Consider the following 19,117-nt stretch of genomic DNA (forward strand, 5'->3'; position numbering starts at 1 on the left):
AATCGCGTGACGAAAAATGACTAACTAATGTTCAGGAACTCTAGTCTGTGACATTAAACTTTAAAATTAAACATCTCTCTGATGTTGTTTGAACGTTTTCAGTGTTATATTTGGTTTTTTGAAGCAATTCAACACATAGTCACTTTTTCAAATTTATTCATAAACTGTCATGAAAATATAAAATTTCAAGAAACAATTAAATGTCTTTTATAACTTTACAAATTCCAGCTTCACTGTCTTGTCTGGCAGTTTACCAGCACTGTATGGCAGTTGATCTTCAGTAGAAGGAAGTGATCCATGAGCTTTGATATTATAGCGAAGAAGCAAGTTCCCAATCATCTGGAATATATTAGGCTGAGTCATAAGTTTCTTTCTTTTTTTGGGGTTGAACGTTGACTTCCCGTTTCTAAGTACTGTGATTGTTTATCGACCCAAACTTTTTTGCATTATAATGACCTTTTCAGTGGCTAACAAAAAATGTTTCAATTTAGTGCACAGACTGTCCACTCGTGAAAACGACAGTTTTCTTCTGTCTCCAATCAAATTCCTATTTTGAAAAGGTTTTTGATTCTAGTCGGATTTATATCAAAATTCTGAAATTTTCATGAGGAAACGAGTGGTATTTATAAAGAAAGACTTTGTCTTGTTATAACAATTTAGTTTTGGATAAAACTCTCCAAGATAAAGGATTTATGATCAGACGACCGACAGGTATGAGAAAACAATGTTCTCCTGGGTTTAAGTCGATTACTAAAATATTGGAGAGAGCATTTATATCAAACTGTTTGTAAAAGTTAGACAGTAACATAAGCAAGTTATGCAACAAAAAACTAAATACCAAAGTCATTCGAATAAGTGATAAAACTTGGTTGATGTGATTGTTAAGATTTTCACACTTTTGAGAATATTAGTGAAGTAGACCTGAGTGAAGTCTGGATCTCTTTTCAACGATCACAAACAAGTCTGAAACATTCTGTTACAAGTAATCAACAGTAGATACATTGTTCTAAAATTGTGCAAAAGATCTAGTGGATTGATTCAAAAGTACGAGCAGTAGGCTTCATCAAACTCAAAAGCACGTGAATTTGATGATGTTAACTTCGGGCTTCTTGCGAAAAAAGACAAATGGTGTGAATATCCGAAACAAAGTAAATTTAAAAACATCAATGTCTACTCTATTCAATAATAAACATTTCCACTGATTTTCTTATCTAGCGTTGAAGAAAAATCGAAAATACTCGCACCTCTCTAAATTGCTTATGGTCACCTTTCTTCAAAGACCCGCATTAAACCATCGTTGTTTAGTTCAAATATTATTAGTTTTTTATACATAACTGTTCTTGCTTGTTTTAATTCCGAATGACTCACGCATTCTCGCCAAAATTTTATAGGAAGAAAATGAAGTCGAAAAAATGTACCAAAAAAGGGTTCCTCAAGTGTTTTGACTTGTCTACGGCTGAGATTAAGCAGGTGGTGGACGTCAAGTCACAGGTAGAATCACAATGAGTTATAAATACTGACCAATTATAATTCTCATTATGTGAGTTATTAGCTTTCGAGAAATCGCGTGTCAAAAATCATCTCAAAAAAGAAAGAAACTTATGACTCAACCTAATAAAAACTCAATATTCTTAAGACTCAAATATAGTTGATCATTTACCAAATACAACTCCGATTTTGCGATATTCTCTCCAACACAAGATCGCTTGCCGATTCCGAATGGGATCACTTGATTCAAAAGTTTCTCATTCTCAATGAATCTCTCTGGGTAGAAGTTTTCTGGGTTTTTGAAAATGTCATTGTTGACATGAAGAGCTCCCAATTGAGCGGTGATTACTGATCCTGAGTCTACCGTATAGCCTTTTACTGTGGTCGGTTCGTGATTTATCCTCCAAAAGTTGACATTCAAAATTGATGCATGTCGTTGGATCTCAGCTAGAACTGCATTCAAATAATGGGACTCTGCTCTATCCTTCAAACTCAACGGGCGGGAGCCATTTTCAGTTAGTTTCATCAGTTCCTCTCTGCATTTTTTCATGACTTCCGGATGATTAACAAGTTGGTTGAATCCCGAAACCAATGTAGTCGCAGTAGTATCTTGTCCAGCTAACCAGAGATCTCCAATAACATGTTTCAAGCATTCCAGAGTATACATACTGCTGCCTCCTTTTTCTTTCTCTTCTTCCATTTTTACTAGATATGCTTCTACGAAATCTTGCGGGTCCTCATGATTCAATGTATATTCTCCTTTCTGGAACTGCTCATATCGTTCTTGAGCTTCTCGTGAGACATAATTGATGATCTCTTCTTGTACTTCAATCATTCTGGCATATCTCACAGGACAAACTTTTTGCAGAATCCATACTGGTACGGTCAAATCGAAGATTGTAAATAATTCTGCAGTCGAATCCAGTCGTCCTTTCAGTTTCAGAAACTCTTCTTTGTTATGATCATCGAAACGCTTCCCCACAAGTACACTGTTGATAACATTGCCAACAGTGATATCAAAGAAGTCAGAAGTATGGACTATAGTTTTTCCGTTTACAGCATCTGCGTCGATTTCTGCACATCTTGAATTCAACTCATTCAAAATTCTCTCCTCCATTAAATCTCTTCCAACACCCATAGTTCTGAATGCCAGTAATGCAAATCTTCTCATTTCAGCCCACGTTTCTCCGTTGGCTGACACAAGTCCAAGATTTCCTAAAAGTACGGATTAAGGAAATTTACCACGAAAAACCGGACTTACCACTTACGTGCTCAAAAATAGGTGGCAAAAAGCGATCCTTGAACTTGTTTCCATTTTTCACAAAAACTTCTTGAGAAGTCTCATAGTCACAGATACTAACATGTGGAATAGGACCCAACCATAGAGTAAATACATCTCCATATATCTAAAATAACTTTTCTATACATGCAATTAAATGGTAAGTCTTACTTTTCTGAAAAGATCGAAAGCGGGGACTACTCCTTTCTCTCTCCAAATATAATAAATCAGTTGATGAATATTTCCAATTAGAGGAAGAGAAATGGGACCAGGTGGAAGTTTTCTAGCGTTCAGATATTGTTTTACTATCAAAAAAGCAAGAAAAGTAGTGAGTAGCAGAACAAAAATCATCGTGTATCAGTTGCTTTTCAGACTTTGTCAATGGTATTTAACTGGGTATGAATTACTACAGAATACGCTTTCAAAGTGGCAATATTGCAAAATTTGTCTACAAAACACGCTTTGACCTCTTTGACAGAATCGCTATTAATTCGATAGCATTGTTTTTTGGGAGTTGGCCGCGAAAAACACACATCTCATAGATGTGTTATTCAGTCAATGTCTAAAGTATTTTTTTTGACAGTCTTTGATTTTTTCTCGCTCGAACATTAAACTGATAACACTATAAACTTTATTGCAGAGAACTGATTAAGGTGCATTTTCAATAAAGAAAGTTAAACATTTTGTTGTTACGGGTGTGTTGAAAAATGTGATTTTTTCAATTAAATAAAAAATACGTGATTAATACATAATTTGTCAGAAAAACTCAGCCTCGATAAATGCCTACAGTATGGTGAACAAAAATAATAAAATTTAAGTTACGGTTACTAGACTACGATCGCGCTTTATTATTAAATTTTTAAATAGTACTCAATTTTTTTTGGAACTTGAACACTTGTAAAAATCCAAAATATATTAAGGATAATTGAGTCTCATGGTGTTTAATTGAATAGAGATATTTTTTCTAGCATAATTTAAATAATATTTATTATTATTTTAACAATATATGTACAAAAAAATCACACGAAAAAAATAGTATTTCTCAAATTTTCAAAAACTCCATCTCCAATTTGAATGGTCTCTTGGCAAAACTGTATGGCATCACTTCTGTAGTTGACAGTTTTCCGTGTGGCTTGAAATTGTAACGGAGGAGGAGATTTCCAAAAATCTGGAATACTAAAAATTGTACAAAAAAATGCATTTGCCCTGGTAAACTGACCAAGTACAATTCCGACCTAGCCAGAGACTCTCCCAAACAGGATCTCTTTCCAACTCCGAACGGAATAACTTTTTGGAGAAGCTTCTCATCTCTGATGAACCTTTCTGGATTGAATTCTTGTGGATTTTCGAAAATAGTCTCGTTGACATGAAGAGCACTCAATTGAGCAACCACGAAGGCTCCAGAATCCACAGGATGCCCTCCCATATAAGTCGGCTCGTGATTGATTCTCCAGAAATTAATATTCAGAATCGAGGCATGACGTTGAATTTCTCCGATCATTGCATTCAGATATGGGGTTGAAGAACGGTCAGACAGACTCAAGGGACGCGATCCGTTCTTTGTGATTTTCAGAACTTCTTTTCTAGCTTTCTCCATCACTTCTGGATGGAGTAGAAGTTGATTGAATCCAGAAATCAAAGTGGTTGTAGTAGTTTCTTGTCCGGTAATCCACAAGTCAATAATCATGGTTTTCAAAGATTCAATGCTATAAAGTAAATATTGTTTGTATTTTTCTCAAGTTGTTCTATTACTTGAAATCTGAGTTCTCCCCATCTTGTTGGATTTTTAGAAGAAAAGCGTCAGTGAAGTCATGAATATTATTCTCGTCAATGAGATACTTTCCAGTTTTCAATTCTGCATACCTGGAAGAATTTGAAATGTTTTTCATAAACGTAGTGTTATTATGTAAACCTCAAATCTGCTTCTTTTGCTGCAAAGTTCTTACACTCATCGTTGACTTTCATTATGTTTTCGTATCGACGAGGGAAGAATGTTTTCAAAACCCAAGAAGGAACAGTGAGATCGAAAGGTGTGAATAGTTCAAATGCGTTGTCAAGAGCGTTTTTGATAGTGAGGAACTCATGTTTGTTGTTCTCATCGAATCGTTTTCCAACCAGAATACTGTTGATAATACTTCCCACGGTAAGGTCAAAGAAATCAGCTGCATGGGATACAGTGACTCCATCCACAGCCGCTTTGTCAATGTCAGCGCATCTGAAAAAGATAATAACCGGTCAAAAAGTAGGTAGGCTATGTCTCACAATGTCAAATGAGTTACATTTTATAACAAAAAATCAAGAATTTGAAAGAATACTTACCTTGCATTCAACTCTTCCATTATTTTCTCTTCCATCACATCCTTTCCAACTCCCATATTTCTGAATGTTTGTAGAGCGAATCTTCTCATTTCTTGCCAATGTTCTCCATTTGTTGCCAAAACTCCTTGTTCCTCTGAATTTTTGTTTCATTTTGATACTTCAGTAAATCATGTAACCTACTCTTTATTTCTCTGATCAATGGAGCATGAAATTTATCAGCATATTTGCTTGCATTTTTCACAAAAACTTCATGAGCGGTGTCGTAGTCCGCAATGCTGACGTGAGGGATAGGACCGACCCAGAGAGTGAAAATGTTGCCGTAACGCTGAAACCAAAACTTGAACAAACCTAATGCGACCAACAGACGCAAACCTTTCTCAATAAATCAAGAGTTGATACAACGCTACCAGTTGACCAGAGATAGTATACAATCTGAGGCAGATTTCCAATGAGAGGAAGAGATACTGGTCCAGGTGGCAATCTGGACACTTTTTGGTACTGTCTGACTACAAGCCAGGTCAATAAAGCAGAAATGAGTAAAATGAATAACATTTTGAATTGAGTTCTTCTTGAAATTCATCGATGGTTTTTATACTGACCGATTAGATTGTCTATCTATGAAAACCCATGTCTTATCAAATTTTGTTCACTCAAAAGGCTACAACTGCTACATTAATCACGTTGTTCATTCAAAAAATACAGAAAATTTCCAGTCAATAATTGGTATTTAGAAGAAGATTATTTTAGCTGATGTTTATTAAAAATCTCTAGTTTGTTGGATATTTGACACAATTAGCACGTTCTGTTATAGCTCTTTATCAGAAAAACAGAACAATTCGACTTCCATCTATAAAATTTTGATGAACACCGTACTTTGCCCGGATAACAGCGAAGATTGATATTGATTTCAATCAGATTCAATGAGGCTCAGAAAGCAAAATCTAATTTTGCATTTGATCTAGAACATGCCAAGATCAAACGATCAAACATCTGACGGAGACGACAAACAAATTGGCATCATAGACGCAGGCGAAGAAACAATTAGTTTGTGAACTCATGATTTGTTTTGTTGTCTCGCCAGCATAGATTTTTCAACTAGTTTTTCATAGTGAGATGTCTCTTTATGTTGCTGCGAACGGTATTCTGGATACCCATGTGACGTGGGAGGATGTGGAAGCTGATCTTCAAGAGAAACTTTGCACAAGGGCAACATTCGGAGATAACAAGAAAGCTGTCAATATTAGTGAAATGAAGGTAAGTCACTTTTCGAAAAAAAAATTAAGAAAATAGAGAAAATTTCATACTTGCATAGGGCCGGGCCGGGCCGGGCCGATTTGAGAATTTTCACCGGCCCCGCCCGGTCGGCCCGGGTCACAGTACAAAAATTTGAAAATTTGAATTTTTTTGAAAATTTTTTTGATTTTTTCGCAAAAAAAGTCGAATTTTCGGATATGTTTTTACATATCGATAAAACTCAAGTATACATAGGATTTTTGACTATTTTTGATGAAAATTTCAAAAAATTTCGAAAAATTTTGTGAAAAAATTGTGCTCATTTTTTGACTCCGGGCCGACCGGGCCGGGCCGGGCCGGGCAGGGCCGCCAACTTTCTCTACCGGTCCGGCCCGGGCCGATATTTTGCAAGTATGGAAAATTTAGGGGTTCCTGTCGAGGATAGCTCTAATAGAAGCAGATTGGCAAGGAGTTGAACAAGGAAAAACGCTTCCACAGAAGTTTGTATTAAAGGTGATAATTATTATTTTTTAATTTATCAAAAAAAAATTGAAATGTTTCCAGATGCCGTCGGTGCTTCCTACGTTTGAAGTTACCAAAATGATGAATTTAGAAGGACAAATCGGGGAAAAGAAACTGAAAAATTTGGCGATTGCAATAAAAGAATGTCATAACGCAGAGGTAGCAGCACTCAAAATTCTCACCAAACTCGAAAACCCAGATATTCCTTTCACCAAAGTGAGTTTTTTTTATGGCGGAATAACATTTCTTAAAACAAAAAGTAGATTATGGAATTTTTTTCCCAAAAAAGCTAGAATGAAACGTTTCCAGGTGTATTCATTGAAACCATTTGACGAAGAAAATCAGCTGAAAGGATACTTAATCACTGAATACATTTCAAACACTTACAATATGTGCATACATACATCTATCCCCGCCGATGATCTCATCCCCGCTATCCGAGGACTCGCCACGTTTTCAGCTCTCTGTGAACTGCTGCCAGTCGAAGAAACTCTGTTCGCACTGGGGAGGAAAGGTCTAGAACTGCATTTCGAAGAGTTCTTTGAGGGAATCGATCCGTGTAAAAAATATGACAAGTTGCGAGATTTGTTTGATGAAGATCATGCGGAGAAAGCAACCAAAGTTTTTCTTCATTACCATAAATTGCTTCCAAAATATACAAATATCGGTGAGACTCTGGGCTTCAAAATGGTATTGAACCATGGAGATTTGTGGCAAGGAAATATGCTATGCAGTAAATCGGAAGATGGTCATCTGAAATTAGAAGCGTTGATCGATTGGCAGACTGTAACCAGAGTGTCGCCTGGACTGGATCTTGCTAAGGTCTTGTGGGGTTGTCTTTCAGCAGAAGTGAGTTGTTATTTCGAATATTTAAAGAAAAGTTCAATAAATTAAGGATCGTCGTGAGAGAGGGAATGAACTGATAGAATTTTATCGCGACACATTCACCAAAGTTTATGGAAAGGAACTATTCTCATTTGATGAAGTATGACAAGCGACCAAATTGAAATATTGCTAATTAGTAATTACAGTTGTTGAATTGCTACAAATTCTATGTACCAGTTGTGGCAATTGTTATTGTACCTGATATGATGATGTTCGAGAATTTCGATGAGGAGAAGAAAGAAGAATCACCAAAAGAAAGGGAGAAATTGATTGCAATGATCGAAGATTTTCTTGTCATTCATGAAGACAATATGAAGCGATTCCCTGACTTTACGATAAATTGAATTGTTATTTATTTAATTTATTTATTTTATATACGCACTCGAGGCACGTGGAAAAAAGAGTTCGAATTAGTTCAAGATTTCCGTGACCTTTATCTTTATAACCTTGACCGTCCTTCATGCACTATATTTCCTTTTCTTATTTCTTGCATTGAAAAAAGTTTCGAATGAGAGAAGCAGACACCATACCCGATAGGTGCCAGGCGGAGCAGTACAGACTGATGACAACAGTATTACTTGCTTACGAGCCACAAAATTGTACTTCAATTCTCGAAACTTCAGCCTATTACGACTATTCGCTGCCTTCATTTTCTTTTTACAAATTCTCCTAGCCTTCTTTTCACTCTTCATCTTGCGTTTCCTATTTTCCTGTTGTTTCCTTTGCTCCGATTCCCATTTTTCTTTTTGTGACCTTATCCGACACTTGATATTCCGCCTCTCTTCTCTTACAGCTTCTTTTCTTTCCCAATCCTTGACCAAAAATGACGCTATGAACCCAGGTAACTCTTGCTTGAGACAGTCTATTATCGCTTCCCTGGCACTTACGACAATACTGTTGAAAAAATCAGAGCTCTCGACCATGTTGACGACCTCAGCTTCTTACTTCGTTTTAAACATGACTCCCTCGTGAAAAATAAACGGGAATGAAAAATAAACGGGAATGAATTGTTGAAAAGTGAATACAATAAAAAACCTCTTGTTTTTATATAGTGGCTAACTTTAGTAAGACTACAAACCATGGTAAATGGTACACAGAAAAGGACAAACAAGTAATGTTAGAAGAAACTATAAACTACGCTTTCTAATTTAGTTACGTTTTAATAGTTAGCCCGAAACAGTTTTTTACCTTTCTTTTCTGAAAAATTTGACTTTTTCGGACCAACGACCGTTCTGATAAGAAAATGTACTTTTTATTTATCTCTAAATCTTTTTAGGAGTGTAGCCCATATAAAAACGTTGTTTGTAGTGGGCAAAAGATCAAAAAGTTAGATGATAGAGGCAAAAAGCGAAATAGAGAGACAGTGAAAGAAAAATGAAAAGAGTGTTTGATTGTTGAAAAGTATTTGTTGAGTATAATTTTCATGTATTTCGACAAATTATGGACAGAAAAACCAGTTCTATTCTGTTCCCGAATAATAGAGATGGAAACAGTAAGTTGAATAGAGACCGAGAACAGTATACATAATTAAAAATTGATATATGTTGTTGGAGAGACGTAGGAACATAGAACGCGGCGACCAATGGACTATGAATAATACCTTATCTGTCTATTAGAGACACAAACTACGGAATGTGTAAAATCGAGGTTTGTGTCTACCTGACAGTATAAAATCGATCTGAAATTGTATTTAATTCATTGTGAAATGTCACTTTATCAGGCTGCAAACGGTATTCTGGAAACCCATGTGACGTGGGAGGATGTGGAAGCTGATCTTCAAGAGAAACTTTGCACAAAGGCAACATTCGGAGATAATAAGAAGGCTGTCAATATTAGTGAAATGAAGGTAAGTTACTTTTTGATTCAAGAATGAAAATTCTAGAAAATCTAGGGATTTATGTCGAAGATTGCGTTGATTGAACCAGATTGGCAAGGAGTGGAAAAAGGAAGAGACCTTCCGCCAAAGTTTGCTCTCAAGGTGAGTTCTCTAACAACCATATGAAGAAATTCATTTTTTCGCAGATTCCATCTCAACTGGCAATGATTGAACTAACCAAAATGATGCATTTTGGAGATGGTAATGGATATGAAGAAGAAAAACTCAAGAATTTCTCGGTTTCGACAAGACAGTGTCATAATACAGAAATTGATGTCTATAACATTCTCATCAAACTTAATCATCCAGATATACCTTTTACGAAAGTAGGTCATTAAGCCGATATAAGAGACGAAACCCAAATTCCAGGTCTACTCGATGAAATCGTTTGACGATAAGAATCAATTGAAAGGATACTTGGTCACCGAATTTGTTTCGAACATTCATAGTGTTCAAATGTGTGATTCAATTCCAGCAGACGACCTCATTCCGGTTATTCGTGGAGTCGCTACATTCTCAGCTCTCTGTGAATCTCTTCCAGCAGAAGAAACAAAGTTTGCAATGAGAGAAGAGTGTTTTGAACTGCTCTTCAGAGAATTTTTCGATGAAAACGTGCTGGCCAAGAAGTACGCGAATATTCAAACGATATTCAGTGAGAATCATAAAGAAACGGCGGAGAAAGTCGTCAATGTATTTCAACTTTATGAGGGATTGCTCCCAAAATATACGCGTATTTCGGAAATTCTGGATCTGAAAATGGTGTTGAATCATGGGGACTTGTGGCAGTCAAACATGATTTTCAGTAAGACAGAGAACGGAAAGTTGAAATTAGAAGCTTTGATTGATTGGCAAACAGTATCCCGGCTCTCGCCTGGTATGGATCTTTCTATGCTGTTGCTGGTATGTCTTTCGGAAAAAGTGAGTCAGAAACTTCTTAATTTAAGATATGTTTCTACAATTCAGGATCGTCGTGAAAGAGAACAAGAACTGCTGAAGTACTACTATAACACATTCACAAATGTTTATGGAACGGAACTTTTCTCTTTCAATGAGGTGAGTCTACCTTATCTGCGTCACCTATATTTACTGATTACAGCTTTTGAACACCTACTATTTGTATTCACCGGTGATGGCATTGATGTTTGTACCGGATATTTTTACGTTCATAGACAACGCAAAAATTTCTGAGGAAGAGAAAGTTGAGGCACGAAAGAAAGGAATGACAAAGATTATTGCAATCATGGAGGATATTCTCGATATTCACGAATACAATCTAAAATATTTCCCAGACTTTTTTAATGCTTGAATCGATTGAATAAATAATTTAGTTGTTATTTCAATGTAACTAGTGTGACCAAACTTTTCTGACCAATTTTTTAACCTGAAGACAGAAAACTGTTTGTGTCAATTTTTCCATAAAGTTTAAAAAATTTATAGTTATCAAATTTTCAAAAACTGCATTTCCAACTTGAATGGTCTTTTTCCGGCACTATACGGCATCTGTTCTTTAGTGGACAGTTCGCCGTGTGGTTTGAATTTGTAACGAAGAAGAAGATTTCCAAAGATCTGAAACATAAATCTTCAAACCTTCTTCGACCATTTTACTTACCAAATACAGTTCCGATCTAGCGAGAGCCTCTCCAAGACACGATCTCTTTCCAACTCCGAATGGAATGACTTTTTGAAGAAGTTTCTCATCTCTGATGTATCTATCAGGGTCAAACTCTTGTGGATTTTCGAAAACTGTCTCGTTTACATGAAGTGCACTGAGTTGGGCACAGACGAGAGCACCGGAGTCCACGAAGTGTCCTCCCATATAGGCGGGCTCATTATTGTATTTCCAAAAACTGACATTTAGAATTGATGCGTGACGTTGAATTTCGCCAATCATCGCATTGAGATAAGGCGTTGAGACGCGATCAGCTAAGCTCAACTGGCGGGATGCATTCTCTGTGATCTTGTAGATTTCATTTCTTGCTTTCTCCATAACTTCTGGATGAAGGAGGAGTTGGTTGAATCCAGAGATAAGAGTAGTTGTTGTAGTCTCCTGGCCGGTAATCCAAAGATCAAGAATCATTGTCTTCAAACAGTCGATGCTGAAATTTTTGATTGCTTCTCAGTTATTTTGTGGGTTTTTGACTCACTTAAAATCAGCATTCTCTCCATCTTTCTGAATTTTCAATAAGAATGCATCGGTATAATCTTGCAAGTTGTTCTCATCAATTACATATTTTCCAGACTTGATATCTTCAATTCTTTTCATTGCTTCCTTCGATGCAAACTCTTTGGAAGTTTCTTGTGCATTGAGCATTTGTTCAAACCGATGTGGGAAGAATCGTCTCAAAAACCAAACTGGAACAGTCATATCAAATGGAGAGAAGGTTTCGAAGGAGGCGTCCATTGTTTCCTTGATTTTCAAGAATTCATGTTTGTTATGCTCATCGAATCGTTTTCCAACCAAAATACTGTTGATAATGCTTCCCACGGTGAGGTCGAAGAATTCAGCTGCTTGGGTTGTGGTCACCCCATTGACAGCTGCCTTATCAATGTCGACGCATCTGGAAATCAAAAATTTCAGCAAAAAGTATTAAGCTCTAAACTCCATACCGTGCATTCAACTCCTCCATAATTCTCATCTCCATCATATCTTTCCCCACTCCCATATTTCTGAAAGTGAACAACGCGAACCTTCTCATTTCTTGCCAGTGATCTCCATTTGTCGTCAGAATTCCAATATCTTCTGTAGTTAAAAAATAGGTTTCGAAATTGAAACTGAGAATCCAAACTCACTTCTCAACTCTCTAAACATTGGGGCATGAAACTTCTCTGCATATTTGTTTGCATTTTTCACAAAAACTTCATGAGATGTTTCATAGTCCGCAATATTCACATGGGGGATCGGTCCGACCCAGAGGGTGAACACATTCCCATATCTCTGAAATTACTAATGATCCCAAATGTCTTATTATCAACTTTTCTTACTTTTCTGAACAAGTCAAGCGTATTAACAACTCCTCCAGTGGTGTATAGATAATAAATAATCTGTGGTAGATTCCCAATAAAAGGTAGCGAAATTGGACCAGGCGGAAGTCTAGACGCCTTGTAGTACTGTCTCACAACAAGCCATGCAAGGAGTGTGGAAATAATAAGAACAAAAAACATTTCTGATTGAAATGCATTTTCAAATTTGATGTTTATATAGGACACTAGTATGTTGTCCAGACTGTCAATTGACAGTTGCTTATCAATTATTTTGCCTCAAAAAACTAGAATGAATACATTCAGCACAAACTTCAGAGAGGTGACTGTTGATAACAACATGGAGGAGAAATATCAGAGTTTGATCTTTAAGAAGACCTTTCCACATTTTAGATTATGGTTTCTGCAAAACAATTTTGATTTTTGGAGTTTCTGACGATCACGCGTTATTCACCTTCACAGTAACTTGTAATTTCAGTAATTTGTCAAGAAATGAAAGAAGTTAATGGTTTTCTAGATTCTTTTTTGTTTTTTTCAATTTCAATCTCCCGTTTTTTCAACAATCATGCTCAATTTTTAATGTTTTGACTTTGATACCACTCAGACTTCGACTGTTCTTAATTTTTGCATTGTTCTTTTCAATCATAAGATGTTGCTGCATCCGTAACGTCTTATTTCGCCAACTATCTGTGTATCCGGGGCTTCAAATTTTCAATGCGGTCTTTTCATTGCCGCATCAAAAATTTCGTTTCATTTCAGTCAGTTCCAAATCCTTGCTGCTGTCAATTCTTATCAGTACTTTCCCCCACGCCAATGACTATTCGTATGTAGATTGATATTATCATAACATTTTCACTATTAGTCATTCCTTGAAATCATCCAAAAAGTTTCAACAAAGAACAAATAACAAGTGACGTGATTGCGAAACATTACACCATTAGTCTATATAAACGACGAGAAAAGAGAGGAGAAGTGTCCGGTGGTCTAGAGAAAAAATGTTCGAGGATATTTACTTTTGGTGAGTTTTTTGCTCATTGATTTTTTGATTTGATAAATCTAGCTTTTGAACTTTGCATGTTTTAGGAACAAGCATGGCCGACCGGACGCTGAAAAAGATCAATATGTGAACTCTTATTGCCATCAGAAACTTCGTGAATTGAAAACTCAATCGGTTCTTCTGAAGACCTATCATCTGGATTCTGGAGAGAATGAATGCAGCAAAAAGACTCAAGAAGAGATGGATAGAACAGTTTTTAGTCAGGATATTGCTCCTTATGTCAGATATTCTGTGAATAAAAGAAAGAGATGGGAAACTGAGAAGAATGTCGACACACTTGGAGAACTTCAGAAGATGTATGATGATATGGATGTGATGATTTTGGAAAGAAGACAGTTCCGATCGCCTCCTTATATTTGTGAGTTTTTTCTTCTAAATTTTTTTCAATACAGATAACATCAAACACCTGTCTTTATTTTATATTAAATCTCTGTATTTTTTTAGGCCAGATCTTCTTTCACAACTACTTTTTCGAGAGGTTTCCAATCTACCGAGTTCATCAACTTAAGAATAATACTTATGAATGCACTTCCGTCAACTCTGTCCATGGCCAAAAGATTCAACACTTTTCTCCAAAAAATCGATCTCCAACAAAGGCTAAACAGACTGAAACTCTCCCGAAAACAGCGTCCCGCCCAAAAGTTGCCTATCATTTCATCACTCCTCCAAAGAACTACGAAGTGTTCCTTCAAAAACGTTTTCATCCTGGAAATATCAACTTGAAATGGTGGTGGCCTTTGGAGAAAGTAGATTTGAATCTGAAGAAACAGGTAGAGGAAGATTTGTATGAAGCAATAACCTATGATAGATTGATGGATTTGGAATGGGATGATGTACATGAATGGGATGAAGATCATTACGAAGAGAAGGATAACGAGTCCGCAAAGAAATTGTGAGGGTGAAAATAAAGCTTTCCTGCTCAAATCGATTATTTTTCAGTTACAATCTCGAGGATCACATTGTCGACAAATGGGTCGTTGTCAAAAGGAAGAGAAGTCATCGTGGATCTACTCGGTCTTAATTTTATATTTTTGAATTACGGTTTTTTGATTACGGTTTTGTAAATTACAGTATGTACGTGTAAATAAACCTTATAATGTTTTTATCTTTTTCCAGTTTTGTCCTGTTAAAAATCAAATATGATTGGAACTTGTTCAGACAAGAAATCAAACCGCTCATAAATAGGAATTTAGTTGTTTCAAAAGTTTACAAAATTCATAACAGATTTGCAAATCACAACTGAATCATGAAAATGATCACTAGAACCAAAATATCTCGGAGGCTTTGAAACAGAATGCAACATTTTCAAATCCTTGTAGAGAGTTCAAAGTTCCCGTTTATGTTACAAGACGGATCATAACATTTTTATTTCGAAAAATTATTCAGTGTCAGTCTCTGTACCTACTGTAATTCTTGAATAACTTTACGAATGATATCATGCTCGTTTTTGCAAAGAAACCTTTTTGATTATGCATAATTATGTCCAACTTTTCCTCGAATTAGTCATTCATATTCTCCAAAAACGTGAAAACGTCATGGAAATGAACGCGGAAAGGAGGAGTTTCCATCTGAACAAACAACACCTCATGGCGAAATATTACAACACGAGGGTATAAAAGAGAGAAAAACGAGAGAGGGTCACCGGCGGTCAAAATGTTCGAGGATATTTATTTTTGGTGAGCTCTTTTTTCTATTTCTCTCTTATTTTTATTATTTTTTGGTTTTTAGGACAAAACATGGCCGCCCGGTTGCTGAAGAAGATCATGAACGCAACGCTTCTTGCCAATATATTTTGAGCAACATGAAAAAGGACGGTATCATTATGAAAACTTATCATGTGGATCCCAAAGATCCTATTTGGGATGAGGCTTTCCACGAAAAAATGGATCACACTTATTTCCAAAAAGATCTTGCTCCATTTGTAAGGTATTCTATCAATAAGAAAAGAAGATGGGAAGCTCAAGGCAATATGGATACTCTCACTGATCTCAAAAAAGCTTATCGGGATATGGACGTGTTTGTTAGTGAACGGGTTTGGCTCAGAAGTTCTCCACTTTTTTGTGAGTTTCTTTTCTTAGAAGTTAGGATCTTACATCAGAATGGTTTTTGTTGTCAACTATTTCCCTAAAGACAAATTTGTCGACAACTGAAAGGCTGAATGATGAGCCCCACATGGTTTTCCCCGCAAAACTAGGCTCATCATCGCCTTACTAATCTCTTATTTCAATATTGTTCAATCTGTTCACTAATTCACTTTATTTATCTCTTTTTAATCTCCTGTTATCAGGAATATTCAAATAATTATAATTCAAATTACCGCTCTTAATTCCCTTTTGTCAGTAAACACGCTCTATCGCTCATCCACTCTCCTCCGCATCAACACTATCTCGTTGTCGGCCGCCGCGACGCGTGTCCGCGTAGCGGTCGACCGCGCATCTCAGTACCACTCTCGTACAACGAGAGAGGACCGTTCACCTACTTTTTAGGTAGAATGCGTGAGAGTGAGAGAGTTTTCCGGCGAAATAGATCCATATAATTTTCCAGGACTATTTCTAGCCACTTTAGCGCGAACTGACGCTAGGAAATTCCTAAAACTCCACCTTTTTGGGCCCTTTAGGCCAATTCAAGCGATCCGCGGTTGTGACCGCTCCTTTGTCTGCTAATCGACCCGCGGCACTTCCAGCTGGACGCTTCTCTAAATATATAAACTTATCTCTCTTAAATTTATCTAAATCTTTCGTAAATAAATGGGTCAATGTCTTAAAATTGTGTTCTGTTGTCGCATCGCTCATCCTCACACCTATAGCCGTTTATTCTCTCATTTTTAACCAGTTAGGGAAGATTTTATCCGGAGCGGGTCTGTCTCCGACCGCAATTAAGGCCCGCCTCCACATGGTGCATAACGACCGTTCATTCTTGTAATGATTGGCCAGTGACACGCCCTCCGATTTATCGATTTGTCCGTAGAACTTCTCAGAAGTAAGCCGGAAATCGCTCAAATTAGACTATTTCACGTCTATGAGCAATAATCGAAACGAGAGAGGCGCTAACTGTAAAAAGAACCGAGTCGGCTTCCCTTTCTGAAAATTCAAGGCTAGTGAGCAGCAATCGTGGCATCAGAATACATTGATCCATCAAAAACCATAAAAAATCTAAAAATTTCAAAATATTCTCGTCAAATTCTCTTATATTCGCGATATTATCTTCCTCAACTTCCAAACATCTCGATCCGCGGCTGAAATATCTTCAAACTCGACTACAATACTGTCAAACAAGAAGAAAACATCGTCAAGGAGCTGAAAAACTGCATAGCAGAAGTAACGAAGGATATTCGCAATATAAATTTAGCCGTCGCAGTCTCAAACTCGTAATATAATCCGTATAAATCGTGTTTTCCCCATGGAAAACCACGAAAACGGTGGAGTAAAAGAGCTGATAAAACGATAAATCGATCGGTTGGCGGCCGTGACAAAATCCCATCGGGTAACCTAAAAATATCTACAAAATCTACAAAATTGTCTCAATAAGTCACATTTTTTTTGTGTGTGCGAAGAGCGATTTTTCAAATCAAATTTCCATAAAAAGAGCAAATTCCGACATCGGAATGCTCCAAATCACTCATTCTTGAGTCTCCGTAAATCGACACCTAATTATTGGTTAAATCGGACTACGGTACGCAGTGCGCGAGTCATTGTACGCAATGCGCGTGTCACTGCGGACCAGGATACACATGAGCTTACGCGCAACCGGAATTAAGTAATTTCGCGCTCGGCCTAAAATCCTTTTCGTGTATTTCCGTCATGTCGTTAATTTTCGTGAGATTTCTTGAAAAATACCAATATAAAAATAATTCTGAATGTATTTTCAGTAAAAAAAACAATGAATTCGTCCGACGAAAAACCTCAACTCTACGACCCGCGGCCACGATCGGAAATAATGTCTTCAGACAACTACGAAGTCCCACAAATCGTCAAGCCAGCGGTCGCTGTGAGCCCAGTGAGTACTTATTCATAAAAATATCAAAAAATTATCCAAAAAATTCGAGAAATTTCGAGAAAATTCGAGAAAAACTCTAAAAATCCGTTAATTTCGTCTGAAAATTATCGGAAATTTCGGCTGGTTACACCAACAGTGTGCTAATTCGTCAAAAATCCTACTTTAAGGAACTAAAAACGTTAAATAAGAGCCTGTCGCCAAAAAATCGATAGCTTTTCAACCAAAACCCTTGAATTTCAGCCAAAAATGTTCAAAAAGGCAGTTTTTCGAACCAAAATCGATAAAATCCATCGATTCAAGACAAAAATCCAAAAAATATAGTGAGATATAAGCCAGTACTCCCAAGTATAGGTCTTCCTTCCCACTTTTTTGGAGGAAATGTCACAAACTCTCGAATTCAACACTGTCTGAGTACATATAAACTGAAAAAATCAATAAAAATGCTAATTCTAACCAAAAATGGGATATAATTCTCAATAAAATAACGATAATGTTATTAAATATTGCTATTTCCAGATCCGGGACAAAGAATTGACCCGCGGCGGCAGACAAGTGAAATGCTCGATCCGCGGTTGCAATCGCCGCGTCGAATTGATGGAATTCCCATTCTTCTCCGATTCGGATGAGGACGAGAACAAAAGTCTTTCGACCCGCGGATCACAACTCACTCAATGGCCATTCGCCATCAAAGAAGGTAAATAAATAGCAAAAGAGATACCCATATAAACATTCTTCCTTCCAGCCGCGGATGAAACCACCGCAGCGAGCCAAACAATCACGATCAACAAAGATCGTGTGGAGAAGTTCTTGCACAACATCGACATCTCAACCGCTCGCATGGCTGTAGCTCTGGAACGATCCGCGGAGCAGAAAGAAGAGCAAAGAGGACAAGGTTAGAAAGATAGCAAAAGGAGGCAAAGAAAACAAAAGCTATAAATTCCAGGCAGAATCCGCCGTCCCCGAAACAACTTCCAGTACGACTTCAACAAACTCGTAGACAAGTTGGAGTCCATTGAGCTAAAAATTGACCTTCTGGTCAATAAATCGATGGAGCCACCAAAGTCGACGAACGTGGAAGGAACAGGGACCCGCGGATGGAATTAGAGCGAGTACGCATTCCGCGGAAAACTCATTTAATAATTGCTGTTAAACCCCATCTGTTGTTCACCCAATATGTAACCACCCGTTAATTGTTAACCACTCCCATTCAATCACTTGTTCTCACCATTATGAAATGGTCTCAAATAACCGCTTTTTGATAAGCCAACGTCCGTGTACTTCGGTCATTCTTATATCTGAAACTGTGCTAACCACAACCAATTGGTAATCAGATTGTTACAGATGGCCGTACACCAAGAACAAGTGCTGCAGCTAGACGTGGAGAACGAAGAGGAGGTGACCGCGGAGACAAGAGGTCCACGCACTCCTCCACCAGTGGATTTCAACCAAAGCGGACCACTTGTGCCGCAGAACAATAGACGAT

The 19,117-nt window shown here is 37.2% G+C and overlaps 7 protein-coding genes across 7 annotated transcripts; 4 read left to right on the top strand and 3 right to left on the bottom strand.

Moving 5' to 3' along the window:
• Positions 1 to 207: 207 nt before the first annotated feature.
• On the bottom strand, positions 208 to 3,118 carry GCK72_020118 (uncharacterized protein; the record flags this gene model as incomplete). Its single annotated transcript, XM_053733391.1, has 4 exons — positions 208 to 339; positions 1,661 to 2,703; positions 2,750 to 2,894; positions 2,939 to 3,118. 4 exons carry the CDS (start codon positions 3,116 to 3,118, stop codon positions 208 to 210), a joined length of 1,500 nt encoding a protein of 499 aa, XP_053582304.1.
• Positions 3,119 to 3,809: 691 nt separating this feature from the next.
• On the bottom strand, positions 3,810 to 5,638 carry GCK72_020119 (uncharacterized protein; the record flags this gene model as incomplete). The annotated part of the gene is made up of 7 exons (XM_003115984.2): positions 3,810 to 3,935; positions 3,987 to 4,473; positions 4,520 to 4,630; positions 4,680 to 4,982; positions 5,087 to 5,219; positions 5,267 to 5,411; positions 5,459 to 5,638. The coding sequence occupies 7 exons, from the start codon at positions 5,636 to 5,638 to the stop codon at positions 3,810 to 3,812; spliced, it is 1,485 nt and encodes a 494-aa protein (XP_003116032.2).
• Positions 5,639 to 6,199: 561 nt separating this feature from the next.
• GCK72_020120 (uncharacterized protein) lies at positions 6,200 to 8,070 on the top strand (the record flags this gene model as incomplete). The annotated part of the gene is made up of 6 exons (XM_053733392.1): positions 6,200 to 6,340; positions 6,746 to 6,832; positions 6,884 to 7,057; positions 7,151 to 7,690; positions 7,737 to 7,826; positions 7,873 to 8,070. The coding sequence occupies 6 exons, from the start codon at positions 6,200 to 6,202 to the stop codon at positions 8,068 to 8,070; spliced, it is 1,230 nt and encodes a 409-aa protein (XP_053582305.1).
• A 1,361-nt stretch (positions 8,071 to 9,431) lies between these two features.
• GCK72_020121 (uncharacterized protein) lies at positions 9,432 to 10,908 on the top strand (the record flags this gene model as incomplete). The annotated part of the gene is made up of 6 exons (XM_053733393.1): positions 9,432 to 9,572; positions 9,618 to 9,704; positions 9,749 to 9,928; positions 9,972 to 10,520; positions 10,566 to 10,655; positions 10,699 to 10,908. 6 exons carry the CDS (start codon positions 9,432 to 9,434, stop codon positions 10,906 to 10,908), a joined length of 1,257 nt encoding a protein of 418 aa, XP_053582306.1.
• A 134-nt stretch (positions 10,909 to 11,042) lies between these two features.
• Positions 11,043 to 12,764, bottom strand: GCK72_020122 (uncharacterized protein; the record flags this gene model as incomplete). The annotated part of the gene is made up of 6 exons (XM_003115859.2): positions 11,043 to 11,168; positions 11,212 to 11,698; positions 11,747 to 12,160; positions 12,210 to 12,342; positions 12,393 to 12,537; positions 12,585 to 12,764. 6 exons carry the CDS (start codon positions 12,762 to 12,764, stop codon positions 11,043 to 11,045), a joined length of 1,485 nt encoding a protein of 494 aa, XP_003115907.2.
• Positions 12,765 to 13,576: 812 nt separating this feature from the next.
• Positions 13,577 to 14,659, top strand: GCK72_020123 (uncharacterized protein; the record flags this gene model as incomplete). Its single annotated transcript, XM_003116339.2, has 4 exons — positions 13,577 to 13,599; positions 13,665 to 13,996; positions 14,083 to 14,530; positions 14,578 to 14,659. 4 exons carry the CDS (start codon positions 13,577 to 13,579, stop codon positions 14,657 to 14,659), a joined length of 885 nt encoding a protein of 294 aa, XP_003116387.2.
• A 632-nt stretch (positions 14,660 to 15,291) lies between these two features.
• Positions 15,292 to 18,738, top strand: GCK72_020124 (uncharacterized protein; the record flags this gene model as incomplete). The annotated part of the gene is made up of 6 exons (XM_053733394.1): positions 15,292 to 15,314; positions 15,367 to 15,698; positions 17,507 to 17,634; positions 18,151 to 18,328; positions 18,377 to 18,526; positions 18,578 to 18,738. 6 exons carry the CDS (start codon positions 15,292 to 15,294, stop codon positions 18,736 to 18,738), a joined length of 972 nt encoding a protein of 323 aa, XP_053582307.1.
• Positions 18,739 to 19,117: the final 379 nt, after the last annotated feature.

This window comes from Caenorhabditis remanei, chromosome V (genome assembly GCF_010183535.1).
Source record: "Caenorhabditis remanei strain PX506 chromosome V, whole genome shotgun sequence".
Taxonomy (NCBI): Eukaryota; Metazoa; Nematoda; class Chromadorea; order Rhabditida; family Rhabditidae; genus Caenorhabditis; species Caenorhabditis remanei.